The sequence below is a fragment of the Apodemus sylvaticus genome, chromosome 5 (genome assembly GCF_947179515.1).
Source record: "Apodemus sylvaticus chromosome 5, mApoSyl1.1, whole genome shotgun sequence".
NCBI lineage: Eukaryota > Metazoa > Chordata > Mammalia > Rodentia > Muridae > Apodemus > Apodemus sylvaticus.
In genome coordinates, this window is record NC_067476.1 from 64,530,739 (window position 1) to 64,550,685 (window position 19,947).

General features: G+C 38.0%; 1 protein-coding gene across 1 annotated transcript; it reads right to left on the reverse strand.

The window, feature by feature from the left end:
- Positions 1 to 500: 500 nt before the first annotated feature.
- Positions 501 to 19,622, reverse strand: Zswim2 (zinc finger SWIM-type containing 2). Its single transcript, XM_052181175.1, has 9 exons — positions 19,229 to 19,622; positions 17,970 to 18,046; positions 15,734 to 15,774; positions 9,126 to 9,336; positions 7,618 to 7,872; positions 5,041 to 5,125; positions 3,271 to 3,380; positions 2,216 to 2,369; positions 501 to 1,334 (listed from the first exon to the last, which is right to left on the reverse strand). The coding sequence occupies exons 1-9, from the start codon at positions 19,391 to 19,393 to the stop codon at positions 534 to 536; spliced, it is 1,899 nt and encodes a 632-aa protein (XP_052037135.1). The 5' UTR covers positions 19,394 to 19,622; the 3' UTR covers positions 501 to 533.
- Positions 19,623 to 19,947: the final 325 nt, after the last annotated feature.

Below are 19,947 nucleotides of genomic sequence, written 5' to 3' on the forward strand. Positions count from 1 at the left end.
CTTAAAAGTAAGATGATCCCACTGTCAGCGTGTCATGGTTGATTGCATGTTTCATTTCACGTGTAGTAAAACTGCTTTAAGGAAACATAACAGAAGGATTGCCATTGGGAATTTTGTATAAGTTTTCAGGGATTGTTAGTGTGACAAAAGTGAGAAATCTGTGTAGTTCCCCAGAAGTAATCCTGCATGCAATGTTATTCTCTGGCCGTGTGAGAGCAGTGACTCAAAGCAGGAGAAAATCTATTTCTTTAGTGAAAAAATTAATCAGCCTAAAATAAGATATGAACGCTCTATTCATTGTTCACAATACGTAACATCTTGAGTATTCTCATTAAAACACATATTGCTTGTACTCCCATGTAGCAGGGCGACTTCTGTAAGTACGATAAGTTATTCACAGACAAGTAGGCAAAAATGACAATAGAGTATTTTATATATATTTGTCAAGTGTGTACATGGATTATTATGTGCTACAGATAAAATATTTTGCATATTAAATATTCATTTTTTCTGGTGTAATAAAAATGCTTTTTTCATAGTTGAATTCCTTCCATTATTAAAGACAAAGCAGCACTTTGCGTTTGTAAAGGGGGATATGCAGGTCGTCTGGGTGGACGGCCACATTTTTGTCTAACTTTCCCCGTGGAATTATTTTGTCTTTTAGACAAACTAAGTTTAGTTGTACCCCAGTTGATAGTAAGATTTAAATCTTCTGTAGATAATGTACTTGATCTCTTGTTTTGTCTTAATCTAGTACCGAGAGATTTCCTTGTGTTATAGTTTATATGTTCATAACCTCTGCTTGTCTTTCGACTCTGACTAGTATGATCTTTTTTATAGATATGTGGGCTTTCCCTTCCAGTGAGACAAATAATATTCTTATGAGGAAGGGAAGGAAGAAATGTTTGAGATGGTGTTTGACCAGTGGCTGGATCTTGGAGATATGTGGGGAACTGTTTGCTAATTTTATATCCAAAAACTAATTTTCTTGAATCTGAATTATCTAATTTGACTGAGCATAGGTCATCCATTGTTATATTCTGATAGTTGTCTGATGGATTTTGAAATGTAGTCAATACTTTAGAATTATACTGGGGAATACTAGGTAAAATTCCAGTTCTATTTTGTTTTAAAACTAATCCAGTACCAGGAATAAAAAGTTTTGGCTCTTGCTGCTTCGACAGACGGGCGATGTCTTTGTTTGAAGCCAGCTGATGTGCTTGTCCATCCACGGCTGTGCCTTTCCAGATCAGAGGGTTATATATGACTTGTCTGTCAATAGGGCATGAATTGCACTTGTGGAATAACCAATTGTCAATACATTTCCTGTGAAACTTGAAACAAAAATGCTATAAGTTCATCGGATGCTACTTATATAAAAATTTCCAGCCTAATTGTATATTGAAACTATTGATCAAAGACAAAGATAATGCCAACTTATCAAGTTTTATGAAAATATTTGAACACATTCATTCATAAATACAATATCCATGCTGACTGATTTCCATTTTACACTGTAAAATGTAAGGACCTTTATGTATATCACCTTCCTAGCTTTGTTAGAAACTCATCACTCACAGTATTATTTTCATGCTAATAACTTCCAATGAAAATAGTAAAAAATTAAAAATTCATAACCAACTAGAGTTGAAAATGACTCTAGCAATCATAACACATTAAGTAAAACACATGCATTTTTGTTTATAAAAAGTACTATCAGACTTAAACTTAAGTGTGGCTTTAAAGCTCTACATGTTTATTTAAACAATGCTATTTGGGGAAGATATGATTATTAACTATGGGTGTCAAGTGACACTGGACTTTGATTATATAGTGAGCTCTTATGAATAGTTTTCATTCAAAGCATTTCTATTTTTATCTAGAGAACTAACTGTAAAAACTCATGGCACACTGCTAGGATTCTATAAGCTTTTTGTATGTCACATGTAACATAAGTACATAAAAGAATTCAGTTAAAGTGCCATTTATCCTAGCCAGTCAGGGTATAAAGAAGCAAGTCCTACTAAATGCAAATTTTTCATGAGGGCAAACTGCCTCCCCTGCAGGAACTTGTCCAGCTGTGCTGTGCCAGTGAGCATCTCCGTACAGAGCACAAGCCAGAGCAGAAGGGATACCTTCAACCGCCATTTTATTCCTGAATTTATTACTAAACTGCCTTTTAGTAAAAGTAAGAAGAAAGGGATGTGGCTTTTACCTTGTGAGTACATGGTAGCAGTCTGGTATACTGACCAAGACAAAATGACTTCAAACAAAGTCGGCACTGGTACCCTGGGGCAAGCAGCTTGCTGTTCTTTGTAATCAGAAGGAGAGGCAGAGACTTCACAACATGCTTCGGTGTGTAAAACTGGCTGAGCAAGACAAACAGAGAGACCTGAAAGCCCATATGTGATTGCCGATCAGAAAGTAATTCAGAGCACAAATTTGCTACATAAATAACACAATGGAAGCCAAGGTTTTCTTGAGTTAGAGATTTATGCTTGTTGTATAGCTCCTGAATCTGGTAGAGCTGACATCATAAAGAACACAGTTTAATTTAGCCACATCAAGCAGAAATATTGATGAGATTTTTGGTTATACTTTAAAGTCAATAAAAAGACAACAATTTGAGGGTCATAAGCTGGAATTATTTCAATTTGAACAAATAGTTAGACATATGTTTAGAGAATACAAACTAGTTTACTTGTCAACAGATGAGGTGCACAAAAGTAAGCTCAAATACTCAAGGATAGTGATGTCAATCGGTAGATGACAGTTTGTGAGAAAATTCCATGTTTACACCAATATTGTGGGACTAACAGTGCAATGTTAAAAGTACGGTTAACATAAAGATGATAGACTGAACTAACTGGTATTCAATGCCATTAGAAAGTGGTAAGCCAGACAAAAATGGTATTCAGAACAAAAGCAGAGTCAAAGGAGATGTGGACCTTATTCAGATAGTCATCAAAAACATTAATGCTTTCCATTCCTCTATAGATGCATACCCATAATGGCACAATGGTATACCTGTTTTAAAATGGGGAAAATGTGCAAAAAGAAGTGAAGTTTGTATACTCAAAGCCTAGGACTGGATTTGAATGGGCTGATGCAAGACCCTTGCTCTTTGCAGGGATGTGAAATGTTATTTGGGATACATGTGCAATTGCTTAACAAATATGAAAACAAAGAACATATGCAACCCTTTTAAATTAAAAAAGTTACGCGCAGATACTGTCACACAAGAGATGTAAATTTTACTGAGAATCTTACCCTTGCTTTTCTTGAAAACATAGCTTATTTGTTTCTCCCTCATTTTTAGTATCTAAATATTTTACAACATCTGATCTTTTTTCTACTGATCTCCATCTTTGGTTTCTTTTCTGAAATAGGCAGAAAAAAAGATGTTATTTTGTAAATCATTGAAATTTGTTTTCTGATTAAATTAATCAAGGCTTTATAATAATGATATAATATTGCAAGATACTCATTATAAGAATATCTGCTTTACCACATTAAAATTATAAATTACTGACAGATCTCACGTCCTGCTTTGAATTTACTAGAATGGTTTTGCTTTCTTTTTCAACACTGGTTTAACCAACAGAACACTGAGCTACACCCATTACTTTGAATTCATTAATTTATTTTCAATTAAAATGTTATTTATTTTATATGTGTGGGTGTTTTGCCTACATGTATATATGTGTACCATGTCCATGCCCTGTGCTCACAGGCCTTGGGACTGTAGTTTCAGGAGAGTTTTGAAACACCATATGGGTTCTCTAGAAGAGTGGCAAGTATCTGGATCACTGAGAAAATCTCTCTGTCCTCCTCTTTTGTAAGTTCTGAATGTTGCCCAGACTGGCATTGAATTTGCAGTCCTCAGCCTTTGAGTAACTGGGATTATAGATATGTATCACCACACCCAAATATCATCCTTCAATTTTACTATTTACTTAATTTAGTGTTCTCTCCGACTCTGCCTATCTCTGTCTGTCCCCCTCCTCCATCCCCAAGCCCATGTGTGTACATGCCATGGCAGTTGCATTGAGGACAGACATTAAATTCCAGGAGTAGATTCTCTCTGTTGACCATGTATGTCTAGGGATTGAACTTGGGTTTCTAGACTTGACAGCAAACACCTTTATCCACCGAGTTATCTTGCTGGCTTGCCCAGTTCTTCTTACTATACAAATATTAATTATAGCCTAGAAATGGTGGCACACACCGTTAATTCCAGCACCGGAAAGGCAGAGTCAGGTAAATCTCTGAGTCCAAGGCCAGTCTGATTTATAGAGTGAGTTCTAGGACAGACAGGGCTACACAGAGAAACCCTGGCTCAAACAAACAAACAAACAAACAAACAAACAAAAATTAACTATAATTATAAGTTTTATTTTTACAGTTAGAAAAAGGTAGCATTACATAGCATCACTACACACACACACGCACACACACATCTATCTATTTATCTATCTATCTATCTATCTAGAGGTAGAGGCAGAGGCAGAGACAGAGACAGAGATAGAGATATAGAGATAGAGATACCAAAGTTTCACTAAGTAGCCCAATTGACCAAAAAACATGTGACTGTTCTGCCTTAGACTCCAAAGTGCTGGGATTACCACACTGCATTTCAGGAGATACTTTTAAAATGTACAGTTCAAAGATCCATAAAAGTTCTATGTATTATTCATGGGCATGAGAAATTTTAAGAGAAAACCATAATGGTTGTCAGAAATGTTATGATAAGCCTGCCCACAGGCTAGGGTATCTACAACTCATTTTCAGGCTGAGGGCTACAGTGCCTGCTCTTAAAGTTTCTTTATGACACTTTGGTATTGCTTAGTATTGTGATGGATTTTATAAAGCATCAGTACAAAATTCAGTTGCCTTGGACACACTTATAAAATTCTAAATGTGATTTGTAAATTACAAGTCAGCTCCTTCCTTCCAGAGTGTTATCTGCTGTTTATGTTCTTAGATTTGCTGGTCTTTCTGGCATAGCAAATGGCACATCAGTTTTTGGTGGGCACTTACCTCACGGAATGCAAAGGCGTGGGAAGGGTGGTAGCAGCTGTCAAAGCACTCCTGGCATAAGTGATACTCCACACACTCAGTGCACCTGGAACACAGCAAGTCAAGACATGGGAGAGAAACGTTATCACTGCCCATTTTCTTAAGTGAGAAAGTTGACTCACATCCTTGTGAATGATCTACACATGGCAAAGCCCACTCTGGTCACATTGTGAGTTTCCTGTTGCCTCTGTAGAGGCAATAAATGTGTTAGCTTCAATAGCATCCATAGATTATCAGAGCGTTCTGCAGAATGGAGACTTGGTGAGTTTCAAAGGAATAAGGTAGTGCTGGTCCAGCTGTGTCACTTTTTGAGGTGGCAGAAAGACATCTGTTTCCTGGATTGTTACCATATTCTAAAGGTAGCTTACACTTTTGAGCATGCTCCATCTTTTAGGTAATTAAGAACACTTTCTGCTGCTCTTCCACAGATATAGTTCCTGCTTTCCCCTTCCTCTTCCACTTTCAAGAGCTCTTGTGACTATATTGTGTTTATCCAAGTCAGAATCATCCTATTTAAAGGTCAACTGACAAGAAACCATGACTCTATTGCAAACTTGACCCCTGCTGTCATGTAACTTGACATCCAGGTGATAAGCCTGTGGGTATACTTGGGAGACTATTATTACTTTGTCTCCTCCATGTCCTTTCCATGATGCTTTCAGATCAATTAGTCTCCAGTGGCTTCTTTCTCTGGAGTTCCATGTGACCTAAGCCCATAAGCCCATAGACAGATGATTTATTCTGTGCTGCCGCCCTCTTCAGTTATCTCATGATGGAGTCACAAAATGTCACAGATGCAGCTTTGATTTGTAATCAAGGCATTCAGAATGGTTAGTTGTTAGCCAAATCTGAAGACAAGTTCCAAGAAGTTTCCCTCAGATGAGACTGAGCGTGGGGCAGGGAAGCACAATCCAGAAGGAATCAACTTAGTGGTTTCTGGAAGGACAATCCTCCAGGTAAGACAACAGACAACACCCTGGCTGAGGACTTGACCATCATCAAAAACTACAGGGCAATAGTGTTCCACCATCTTTGATAGAATCAGTTAAAAGGTCTTAACCCTTTGATGAATACCTTAGTACAAGTGCCAGGGGTTTTTCTGATTCTCCCCAGGGCTCCTCTTCATACCCTTCTCTCACACAGGTCATTTGGTCCCTAAGTGTTCCAATTCACAGTTTACAGCAATGTTTAAACTACTCATGCAACAGCTGCTGAAGACCATCATTTTTAAAACCAACAGTCCTGAGCTAATGAAAGGATAGAAAATATAGCCTAAGTCTCTAATGACTCCAAGAAGTCAGAAGTTTAAAATGCTATCTCGCTCCAAAGAAGCTTTAACTCCAGGCTTCTAAGGAGCCCCAAACACTTCTATGAAGTCATTATGGGGTCATACGAGACTTAGGCTGTATTTTCTATCCTTTCACTAGCCCACCTCATGTTAAAAGTCGGTGCAAGTTCTTTTCAACTCAGATGACTCCTTGGGGCCCTCTCTGACCGGCCATTTTTCAATACAGATTTCTGCTCATGATTAATTTTCTTCAGTATAGCACAGGCTTAAGGACCAAGGTATAAAGTACTTTACCTTTGAAGGACAAAGGTATAAAATATTGCTGGGGTTTAAAAAAAATCCTATTTTACCAGAAAGTTAAACTAAATATTTAATTTGGCTGATCATAGTCTAAGTTTAGGAAAATAGAAAAATACATTGATGTATTTCAGGAAATTTTTAATAAAGATTGAAACAATTTTTTTTTAAATATACAATAGCGACTACCTCCAGCAGGAAGACAGGGGATTAAATGAGGGAGGGGGGCATCCCACAGTTACAACTCTGACCCATAATTGTGCCTCTCTGAAAGAATTACAGGGATGGAAATGGAGAGGAGCCTGAGGAAAAGAAGGTTCAGCGACAGGCCCACGATGGGATCCAGCTCAAGGGGAGGTCCCATGTCCTGACTATACTGAGGCTATGGAGCACTTACAAAAAGGGACCTAGCATGACTGCACTCCAGAAGACCCAACAAGCAGCTGAAAGAGTCAGATGCAGATATCTGTACCCAACCAATGGACAGAAGCAGCTGGCCCCTGTTGTTGGATTAGGGAAGGCTGAAAGAAGCTGAGGAGAAGGGAAATCCTGTAAGAAGACCAGCAGTCTCATTTATCAGGGCCCGAGATCTCTCAAAGACTGGACTACCAAACAGGCAACATACAGCTGGTGCTGATATGAGGTCCCTGACACACATACAGCAGAGGACTGCTGGGTTCATGTTCATTCAAAAATGATGCCCCTAACCCTCAAGAGACTGGAGGCCCCAGGAAGTTTAGCAGTCAGGTGGGGTGAGGGGTGGGGAAGAATGCTAGAGTTTCCAATTGTTACTTCGTAGTCAGTCCACGTGAGACTGGAAAGCCAATGTTCTTGCAAAAGCAAGGAAAATAAAAGGAAATCCCAAACAAGCTGTCATGGCATAAGGCAGGCACAGGGTATGGAGGAGAGGAAGGGCAGGCTAAATGCTCCCAGCCGGGAGCACGGAGACTTACTTGTAGCACTTGCCCTCGATTGGCAGCTGGCTACAGTTGTTGCAGGGAATTCCGAGGTGCTTGTCCAGTCGTTCTTTCTCAGATATCGTCATAAGTTTGTTAGAGTTTTTGAACTCCTCCAAGATAACTTTTAGTGGTGCAAACTCTTCTCTGCACAGCGGACATTTCAACATGGAACTGGCCGCTGACCCCGTGTCTTGGTAGTTAGCTAAGATCCGCATGCATTTTATGTGAACGTTATTACCACAACCAAACCTATCAGAAATAAAATTCAGGTGCTATCATTCATTGTATGTATTTGCTATAAATATTTAAGTAAATTAAAAACCTCTCTGGGAACATCTTTATTTCTTATAAAATGCACTTCAAACCGATTTCTAGATATAGCTGGATTACAAATAGACAACAATCTAGTTTACCATCTTTATCAGAATTCCAAATACAAGTTTTTCATTTAAAGGAAATGGTGAAAGATTTAGATCATAAAATTATTTTTCATTCATAAGGCCACTATAAGTGTAGCTTTAACACAAATGAAAGCTAAAATGTTAATTCTTTCAATGGGGGGGTAGATCCTATCCCCCTTTACTCTCTTTTGCTTTATTGAAAAATCGTGAGACATCTTAAACATGTGGGCAATTTCTGTGGGAAAAATAATGTTTGGGGAAGTAGTTAGAAGCTATTAAGTATCCAATAAAAGCAACCACATGTATATATACAAAATAGGAGTCAAATATTTGGCAAGTACACAGGAGAAAAAATAAAGAGAATTAATCAGCACATGGCACCCTCAGCTCCCAAAGTCCAGCTTGAGTACCCTGAAGAACAGCATGATTGAGTTTCTCTCAGTGAGGACGTTCACTTGCCAAGTAAAAAAATCTGAACACCTTAAATTACAAGATAGAATTTCTTAAAAATTGAAAAGAACATTTACAACTTCAAAATAAAATAATCTTTACATTCATAAAATAGTTTTACAGTCATATCACATCCCCCTATATAAAGGGAAAAAAACCAAGGGCTGGTGAGATGGGAAAGGAGTAAAGGCCTTGGCACCCAGTGGGTGGGGTAGTGATCTCATTGCTGGAAGACAAAGTGGAAGGAGAAAACTCAGTCTCCACACTTCTCCTCTGACCTTCACGTGTGCCAAGGCATGTGACTCCACACACCTGCCAAATCAACCAACTCCTCAATCAATCAATCAATATAGAAGGGATTAATAAAAATGCAAACAAAGTCTTCCTATTCTTAATTAATTAAAGCAGAGGGATGAATAACTATGGACTGATACTTTCAATTTTTACCCCTAAAACAGCCTAGAAATATTCAGAAGGACAGGACATTTCATAAGACACATGCTAGGAAACAAAAGAGCCCAAAGGAAATGAACATTAGACACAGAGGAAGCTTTTATTTTGTTCTATCAAGGAATGTCATAATGTAACTTCCTAGGAATATTAATCAAGAATTTTCATAAGACTTTAGAATACAAACACAAAGGCATCAACCTGCAGAAGGTGACAGGGAGCTTTTTCTCCAGCAGCACCTCTTGACAAATAGGGCAGATATCCCCTGCACTGATGTCCTTCTGCTTAAGGTAGCCATCCTCTTCCACTCGTGCAGCCTCATCACTCGCTCTAAGTTGTGGGGTTTGGACCTGATGTGTCCCCCGTAGCAAGTCATTTATTTCTCCTTCGGTAAGACCCAACTGGAAAGCAGCTGGTGAAAAATGTTGAAGCATTAGAATTTGGTGGCAAGAAAGGAAACACAAAGATATAGTCACAGGCTGTTATAGCTTTCTTTCAAATATGAGAAAGACAGTGCTAATTGGAATGTCTAGTCATACTCACCACTTCTTTGTGTTGTAATTGGAGGAAAATGGCTAGAAAAGAGCAATTTACAGAAACAATGCAATTGCCTACCCCTCCACCCCCACTTTGTTACTGAAACTAGTTTAGCCTGCATCACAGGCTTGGGGTGTGATAATATTACCCAACAATTGTCGTCATGCTGACATTTGGTCTTTTCATGTGCCTGCAAACAAATATGTAATCAATATACAGTATTAAAGTAAGGGTGGGAGACATGGCTTATTGGTTAAGAGTGTGTACTGAACTTGCAGAGAACACAGGTTCACTTCACAGCAGGCCTTGCAGTCCCAGCTTCAGAGATTCCAATAGCCTCTTCCTGGCCTGAGTGGACATCCCCACATTGGTCATGCACTCATAGAGACACAAACACAAACACAAATATAAATAAAGAAAATGAATGAAAGCTTGAATGAATAAAAGCAACAGTGAGAATACATAGAGAAAACGGGGCATATGGATATGTACACATGGCTAGTGCTTGTTAGTGAGTGGACAACAGAGGGGGCTGGCTATGAGCTAACACTTGTAGCTTTTTCCTGTTTTAGTTTTGTGTCCATAGCAAAGAGAGCTTTGGTCATCTCTGTCACAGCAGACTTGGACAACTTGCCGTTGTACCCTTGGGATGTACATTCTTGAGTTATGAATTTCCCACATCCTGTTGCTCCTACCGACAACCTCATTGTATATAGTTTTAGTCTTAGAACTCGAGATTCTTTCTCCCCATCCATGGCTCCTTTCCCCATCTGCCTTCTCTCCCTAACAGCACAGTTTAAAGTCTGCTTGTTAGTCTCCCAAGTTCTGTTTATGTTGTATATTTTAAATACATATAAGTTAAATATCATATGCAGGGATGTGAAAGCTGTTTTCTTGGAAAGACCCCCCAATTAAACACCGAAGGAACTGCAAAAAAAAAAAAGGTATTTCTGTTTCAATACAGAAACCTTTTGTTTCTTGTCTGAGGTGGTGTGGCAGGTGGTGGTGGGCTGTGGGAGGAAATTAAATGTTAATTACCCAGTACTTGGAGGAGGAGTGTCATTTGCCATAGGGAAACAGCAACATCTGCTCTCTTTTTTAAAAAGGAGAATATAAAAAAGAAAGTGAACAAAAGATTGCACATTTAAGAATTTCACAAAAGAAGCTGCCCAGAATCTGTTGTGTGTGCTATAAAATGAATTAGACAGTAATAGAAGCACGGTGAGATCACATGTAAAAGCAATGTATGAGAACAACAGAAATGTTGTGGAAGAAAAGAGAAAGGGAGCTAGCTTTGTCTAGCAACCTCAATCTATCACACAAATTAAATTTTACGTATTTACTGTTCTTATGGTCTTGAGAACACGAGGCAAACAAAACAGTTGTGTATTCATTATGTTTTGTTTAGTGTGTGTTCCTCTCTTATTTTAACGGACCTCTCTTCTTATTCTAATGAGAGTTGCAGGGCTACCACCCACCTCCTCATTTTTTTGTGTGCATTCCTTTATGTATAAATCATCCTTTGGCTGTTTATTGGAATAAAACTAAAAAACTCTTTCAAAATTATTTCAGAAATGACACCTCTGTGAAAGTGTGTTCCTTGCATTCTGTATGCCTTCTCTGTGGCTTCTTCCTACTGTTAAACCTCTTTCTTTTCTCGTGCACTGTCTCAGCCCTTTCAAATCATCTTTCCTTACAATGAAAATAGTTTTTGGAATTTCTTTTTCGGGCTCTTGTCTTGTTTTTGTTACTGTGGCATCCGTATGTGTTGGTGCAGGGTGGAGAACTGTGTTTGGTTTGAATTAATCATCTCTGTATCACCATACAGTTGTCTCAGTAAATTACTGAAAGAATTTCTTTCATCCTTCTTTCAAGTGAAGTAAAGCAAGAATAATGCAGAGACATTAAATTAAATCTATGAAATAAATAATAATAAGTGAAAGTATAAACTTCCTATACTTAAGATGTTGTTTGGAGGCAGCTGGGATTTCTGCATAGAAATGTTTGACATGTGGGAGAGTGAAAACAATCTCTTGCTTAATTTAGTAGGCATGCAAAAAATCACTATGAATTTGCATGCCATTTTTATATTTTATATGACTTAGTGTATTTTGCTCTAAAATTACAGTAATATTATTAGGTCTAAATGTTTCTCTGTGTCTTTATTTCTAGTAGAGACTTAAATATGTGGTTAACATCTTTATGTTCTATTAATCATGAACCTAAAACACATAAGAATATTGATACACTCTGAAATCATGGTTAGCCAATGAAAGTATTTAAAAGGGTAATTTGTATGAGAAACAAATAAAAATTCTTAATATGACTATTAAAAATAAACTATTTGCTAGGCTCCAAAATTAAAACAAGAAAATGTCATACAAAAGAATATAATATGTAGAAGTGAAATAAATATTAAGTAATAGGAGGTTAATTTTGATATGCTATAGTCAGTGGAACATTGGCCATTAGGCAAATTTACAACAAATACATTGAATTGAAAATAGAAAGTGATGGAAATTGTGTGTGAAAAAGCAGAATACAGAATTCAAACAAAATAGGTCTATGTATTTTTACATTTTTAATATATATATATATATATATATGTGTGTGTGTGTGTGTGTGTGTGTGTGTATGTCTGTGTGTGTGTGTCTGTGTGTGTAAAATAAAAGCAGCATACAAAATAATATCCTGTATATTCTTATGGAGAAATTTGAAAGTTTCTTTTTAAATATTTTTTATTTATCTATGAATAATTTTTTCCAAGTGGATCAAGGACCTCCACATAAAACCAGACACACTGAAACTAATAGAAAAGAAACTGGGGAAGCCCCTTGAGGACATGGGCACAGGGGAAAAGTTCCTGAACAGAACACCAATAGCTTATTCTCTAAGATCAAGAACTGACAAATGGGACCTCATAAAATTAAAAAGTTTCTGTAAGGCAAAGGACATTGTCAAAAGGACAAAATGGCAACCCACAAATTGGGAAAAGATCTTCACCAACCCTACATCCGACAGAGGGCTAATATCCAATATATATAAAGAACTAAGAAGGTAGACTCCAGAGAGCCAAATAACCCTATTAAAAATGGAGTACAGAGCTTAACAAAGAATTTTCACCTATAAATAATTTAACCGATGGCTTCATACACCAATGCATTCAAAAGAAATGGATGATATATTTAAGTTTCATTAGAAATATACTTTTGGGAGAAACAGAGTTCAATGTTCAAAATATTTTTTTCAGTTAAGAAGTACAAAGTTTCAAATTAATGCATAGTCAATATAAATAATTTACTAATTTAATACTTCCTGTACTCAGGAAAATGCAGGCTTTTGACTTCATGATGTACAAAGCACATGAAGTTAGAACAATCCATGCTGAATGCTATTTTTGAAGTTAGAATGCACATAGTGCACACACTTAAAGCTGTGCGGTGTAATACTTTAGCCACTGGCCATAGGAACGGTCATATGCCTAGATTTAGCTAATATGGCTTGAAAAATACGAATTAAAATTTTTGTTGTTTATGTTTACAGCTGATAATCTGCAGTTAACAATATTTTTATGAGTATGTCTGTGAGGACTTGGATATTATATGTCTACCTTTCTTTTTTGTTATTTATTTATTTTGGATATTGGATATTTTTTATTTTTTATTGGATATTTTCTTTATTTAGATTTCAAATGTTACCCCCTTTCCAGGTCTCCCCTCTGGACACCCCCTATCCCATCCTCCTTCTACTGCCTCTATGAGGGTGCTCCTCCCCTCACCTATTCCTGCCTTTCCATCCTAGCATTACCCTACACTGAGGCATCAAACCCCCTCAGGCCCAAGGGCAGCTCCTCCCACTGATGTCCAAGGCCTTGCTATTTATTTTTAAGTTAGCATATGAAGTAATAGGTTTCCTTAGGACATTTTAATACATTGGACTACAAGCAGATCGAATGTTCACAACTGAAATATAGTGTTTGAGTACAGACCCTGAGAAATTATAAAACACATTAGATTTTGAAGACAAAGCAAAAAATGAAAGAATAGTGTTTCTAATTTTTATTCCAATTGCACAGTGACAGTTTATTTTGCTGTATTAAGTTGAAATACATTGTTCCATTATTTCTCAGCCTATTTTGATTCTTATAAAACTGCAACCACAAAATTGCACATATGGCCTGTCTTACATTTCTGTTCTTCAACTGAAACATGGGAGCTTGTGAATATGATATGGAAGGACAATATTAAGATCAGCAAGAATGAGACTTTTGGAGAGAGTCAACATGTAACTTAATGCTGAAATAGAATGTATGAGATCATACAACCTTGTCAACATGCGGAAAGGATTTGCAGAGGTGACTGAGGAGGACAAAACAGAGAAGTGTAGCGAACAGGAGTAAGGTGGTGGGATAATGCTAAGAACACCAGAGCTAGGAAACCTTAGGAAAAGGGAAGGTGTAGAGCAAACAGGGCCAGGAGGATGACTAGACAGGAAAGAAGAGCATGAGAAGGCAAATGAAGAATTGTATGATTTCTAGGTTCAGCAAGGGAATAAAAGGGGATGTCAGAATGGGTGGCTCATATATATGAACGGTTAGTCACTAGGAAGTCCTCTTTGGTTGGATCAGAAGGATTTGTAGGTGTGGCCTTGTGGAAGAAAGCATTGTCCCATTGTTCCATTGGATGATGGCTTTGATGTTTCAAAAAGCTCCTGCCAGGGCTCGTGTCTCTTTCTGCTCTCAACTGCTCTCAATTGCTGCTGCTGCTGCTGCTGCGCCTGCCTGCCTGCTTGCTGCCTTGAAGATAAGGGGATAAATCGCTGAAGCTGCTAGCAGGCCCCGAGTTAATGCTTTCTTTCCTATGAGTTTCCTTGGTCATGGTGTCTCTTTACAGCAATAGGACAGGGACCAAGAAAGTATGTGACATCTGACATATGAGAGGGGAACACGGATCAGGGAAATCAGCTGCTCAAAATGTCCATGGGGCCTTCCAGAAGGCAGCTGGAAATGTTGGTCTGTGACTCAGTGGCAATCAGCAGCACAAAATTAACAGTTGGAGTTGTAAAAAGTAGGAGACATTTCTGAAAGACTAAAGTGACTAAGAGGAAACTACATGTGAAAACACCAATGTTAACTTATTTTTAACATAATAGTAAAATATATTTGTATAACAGTTGGGATGGGGGAATGAATTTGCCTAAATAAAAGTTTTGAGTTAAAAACTTTAAATGAGATTGTCACTTTGATTCTTCATCGATATTACGAATACCAGTCACTTAAATTTGAAATTTAGTCCTTAGGTTGAACAGCAAACAACTCCTCAGTTATAGGAGGAGTATATTACTTTTGTATAGACAATAGTATTTGTATAATGAAATATTTTTTCTTTTTCTTCTAATTTTGAGGTCATTAAAGCCAAATTTAAGTAGCTTAAAAATGTCTAAAGAACCTTTTTGCCCAAACTTTATTTTTAGTTTTCTTTTGTTTTACTTTTCTTTTCTTTTCCTTTGAGACAAGGTTTCAAAAAACTATATAGCTCTGGCTGTACTGGAACTTACTCTGTAGACCAGGCTGGCCTTGAACTCACAGAGCTCTGCCTGCCTCAGCCTCCGGAACAATGGAATTACAGGCATGCACCACCATGCCTGGTTTAGCCGAGGTAGTTTTGAATGTAATTATGTGTCATGGTAGTTCTGGGACCTGAAAATTTTTACTTATAAAAGTTGATAATTTTATATATATGAATCTTTGCTTAAACTAAGGAAAGTTATTTTCTTCCAAATAACACCATTGTTTCATCCCGACTTTTTTTTTCTAAATTTAAATCTTGTGCAAACTTTCAAGAAAACATTTCTTAAAAAAGTTTGGGTCAGTTTTGACGTACTTTTATTATTAATGCATGTCTACTCCTTCATGTGAGCATGCATCACATTGAACATGCAGAGTTCAGAGGGCATTTCAGGGGTGGGGTCTCTCCTTCCACTGCTCAGGGACTGAATGCAGGCCCTCTGGCTTGCTCTGCAAGCAATTCTACCTGCTGAGCCATCTCTGTGGTCCTCCCCCACGATTTTATTAATTATCTGAGTTTGAGTGGGATGTACAAATATGAAAATGAACTTTCTGAAATGTAAGAAGTTTGAAAAGAGAGAGTTATAACTTCATTCTTTAGGAAAAATAAGCATTCAAATGTAGAATATGATTAAATGAAAGGTCATCATAGTTTTGTTAATTTCAAATTAGTAAAGGATTAAAAAGTAAAAAGTCAGAAACTTACACTCATGATTCCTTGGAAGCTTGAATTTTTTCAACAATACCCTAATATTCACAAGTAGAAAAAATTAAAACATTTATTTGGATGTAATCTTAAAACACATTGTTTAAACACGTAAACTAAAAAAGAGAATTATTTAATGCAGAAAATGTTATAAACTTAAACTTAATCAATTTTCTGTTAATTATAGTTATGTTGTAAGGTAAGTTGATGTGAGATTGACAGGCAAATTATGCCATGCTAAAGGGATTGATTAGAGAGGGAGAATGCCTTTATTTCTCAAGACAGTCCTCCCAGGAAGAGTGAAAAAGTCCAGATATTCCCAATACTCCCTTTAACTTCCTTAAAAGTATCAGTGGAAAAACTGTTTTTCCACATCTACCATTTTAATATACAGTAGAAAATTTTGAAATCGCACTAAAACTGTGATTTTAAAGAGCATGAAAACACATATTTTAAAAAATATACATAAATGTGCTTCAGCACATAATTTACTTACATTAATATTAACATGCACTACATACTTGGATAATGTTTCCATTTAGTTCATGGTTAAAATATTATAGGAAATGAGTTATAGTATATTAAAGGCAGTAAAGAATAACCTGCCCTGTCATAAAATAATATTGGAAATACTCTTAAGTGTTATGATGACACACCGTACATTTGAAAGGCTAATATATTTTTCTTTCTTTCAGGTAGAACCAGTAACCTATGTTAATAGATTTTTAATAAAAATTGACCAAAATGGAGCAGTCCCAAACAGGGTAAGTCAGATGAAACGAGGCCTCTGACACATATGTAGCAGACATGCAGCTCAGTCTCCATGTGGGGCTCCAACAACTGGAATGGGGGCTGTTCCCAAAGCTGCAGCCTGATGGTGGCATCTGCTCCAGTGGCATCTGCTCCCTAACGGGGCTGCCTTGTCTGGCCTCAGTGGGAGAGGATGTGCCTAATCTAGCAGAGATAGGTAGGACAGGGCTGGAGGATACCCAAGAGGGGAGGGCCCAACCTTTCAAAGGATAAGGGGAGGGGGGTGGCCTCTGTGAGTCAGGAGGGGGGACAAGGAGGGGGACAGAATTTAGGATGTAAATAAATAAAAACTTTTTAAAAAGTTGAAAACATAAGCAACAACAGTAAAACCCCAAACCAACCAACCAACTAAAAAGAAAGCAAGGTATGAAGCCAGGCAGTGGTGGTGCACGCCTGTAATCCCAGCACTCTGGGAGGCAGAGGCAGGCGGATTTCTGAGTTTGAGGCCAGCCTGGTCTACAGAGTGAGTTCCAGGACAGCCAGGGCTATACAGAGAAACCCTGTCTCGGAAAAAAAAAACAAATCAAAAAAAAAAATAAACAAAAAACAAAAATCAAGAAAGCAAGGTATGTGCTATCATGCTTGGCTATAGATTAGAAGAATGTATTTACTGGCCATGCAGAGATGGCTCAGTAGTTAAGAGCACTTGTTCTTGCAGAAGACCAGGGTTCAAGTCTCCACACCCACATGGCAGGCAGTTCAGAACCGTCTGTAACTTCCATTCCAGTGGATCCAACCCCCATGGGGTGGACCCCCATGGGCAACACACACACACACACACACACACACACACACACACACACACACACACACGGTGTAATTGCATACATACAGGCAGCAACACACACACACGCACACACACACAGGTGTATTTACTGATTTGTTGGTGTAACTAGGAAGGCAAAACAAACTTAAGTACGGCCTACTAACTAAATGGTGAGGTTGTCTTCTATGTGTGGAAGATAATTATTCAATACAGAGGCTTCCCTAACATTATACAAGCTTCAGATTTGAGAAGTATCCTTCAATTAGAACCCTCATTTTTTAAATCTCAAAATATTTATATTGAAAGTGGAAAATATCCAAAACCTGACATACCGAAAACAACACAATTTTCATGACAGTGTTTCAGGAGACAGGAAGTTGTTGAAGATAATGTTTCAAGAGTAAGCATAGATCTGATAGTTACATTTCACATCTGTACACACATTATGTATTAATATTTTTCTACTTTATATTATTAAATGTTTCTCAACTGGTTTACTCATTTTCAGACTGAAATGGAATACTTGCAATCCTAAGAAGCATGCTGGCAAATTACGGCCATTTTAAGTTTTAATTTCCTCAATACCGAACTTCTTCATTCTGGGCGTATTGAGACCACGAGCCGCGGTAAGGCATGTTTCTTTGTGGAACCATTACTCACCAGCATATGTGCTTACACAGTTCCCCCCTCTTCAGGAACGAGGGGCAGCTGCACTCATGTGGGTTCCCAAGCAAAACCTTTAAAGTAAAAATAAAAATAAAAATTCCAGTTAATTTTAAGAGCTAGGGTAAAACTACATTGATAAAATAACTAGATTAAAAGAGATTTAAATTATTGATTGGTTTAGTGGCTCTGAACATAGGATATGATCAAACAGGGCCTTCTGAGAAATATTCTCTCTTAACATTCAAAACTGGGTTTCTACTCTTTTATTCTTGGACTTGGTTAACAAGTGGCACTGTGAATTAACATATTTTCTAGAAGTCATCTGTACTTTGGTGAAATTAAAGGTAAAATTAAAAGCTCTCCTTCTAATCCATTTTTTTAAAAAAGATAGTTAAATAGCTTTTGTAAAAGGTTTGCTCACTTTGATTATTGATTGATTGATTTGTTGGTTGATTGACTTTTGCATTTGCATTTTACTTTTGGTAGAGAGGATTAGTTTTATTCATGACTATATGGGCTAAAACTGTTAAACTCAATCAATCAGCAAATCAAAAATGCATGCTTTGGACAAAGCACAGAGTGATGGACTGTGTACGGTACACTTAACTATGAGGCAACACATTTAAAGTTTCTAAAACACAGGCACGTTTCAGTGGCTCATGTTGACAGACAAGAGCAGGACATGTAAATATGAAACATCTGTTCTCCTTTAACAAAATGAAATGTAACTCTTTCTCACGCACACGCTTTCAAAGTATCAACATTTAAACTACCCTTTAAAGAACTGTTAGAGTTTTAAAAATGAGTAAAAAGAAAATGATCATAGAAACTATTAGAGACTGATTTTAACGAGCAAATATTTAGAAGCTATCAGGGTTCTCATTTGATTTACAGGGCTGGTGAACACCAAGAAGGCATCCAGGAATGCACACACCACACACTTAATATTCATGTAACCCTCTCCTCTATTTGTTTTTAATACTAAAACCTAAGGTCCACCATTTGACAAGAATTGGACGCAATTCGAGTTCAATTGCCTATCAAGGAAGGACGTTTTCTAGCAAACTCTAGCTCCTTTTGTAACGTGAACGGTTTTTAAAGTCTGGGAGCACTGGTGGAAATGAATCCTCTTGTGAGGTCTGTTTACAGGAATTGGGAAGTTGACTTGGGGCACCTCCCCTACTCAGCCCCCTCCAGACTTCTCTCACTCCCATCCCCCAACCCCCAGGGGAGATTGATGGTGCGGTAGTTACCCGGAAATCCCCGTTTTCTGGCTCCTCCTCCCTCAGTAGGAAGCCTGTGGGGCCGATCTGTCGCAGGAGATAGATGCTGCTACTCAGCGCCTGGTCTTGCTGCCAGCTGAGGCTCTCGCTTAAGTGTCTTCGCTTTTCTGAGGCTTTACAGCCTCCGCGAAGCATCCCTGGCGGCCGGCGCCTCTACGTTAAGCTTTCTGAGGCGCCTTGGGTCTCTATGGCAACAGCGTGCGGTGCGGTTGCTGTGGTAACGGTAGTTCTGTCCTAGGCGCCCCAGCTTGCTCTGCTCTACTTGGGGCTGGAGAAATTTCTTAAGTCAGCACTTGGACTTTGAAACCCGAGGTCACAAGCACAGCTGCAAACCTCGTATTCTTTTGCTCACCGGCAAGACTGCCGATCTGCACGTCAGGGCATGCTCAGACCCAGCAGTTCCGGCTCCAGAGGATAACGTTCTGTGAATTTCTCTTTCATAATAAAAAAAAACTCACCATGATTGTTGATATTCCACAAACATTGTCCAACAGCATAAAATTAGTAAGTCGCTGAGGAAAGACAGAGAAAATAGGGATAGTCGATCAGCTGTGTGTGTATGTGTGTTGGTCTTAGAGCTAGGAGAAACTGGATGTGCTGTCAGTATCCACACCCTTGAAATTGATAGAGCTCTATTTTAAGGAATCAGATTTTTCAAGGCTGACCCAACAATCTGCAATTGTTTCTGA

Coding starts and splice junctions, on each gene's coding strand:
- Zswim2 (XM_052181175.1), bottom strand. CDS start 19,393: ATGCTTCGCGGAGGCTGTAAAGCCTCAGAAAAGCGAAGACACTTAAGC. Junction 18,047..19,228: donor CAGAAAACGGGGATTTCCGG/GTAACTACCGCA, acceptor TTTACTTTAAAG/GTTTTGCTTGGGAACCCACA. Junction 15,775..17,969: donor CTGTGTAAGCACATATGCTG/GTGAGTAATGGT, acceptor TGTGAATATTAG/GGTATTGTTGAAAAAATTCA.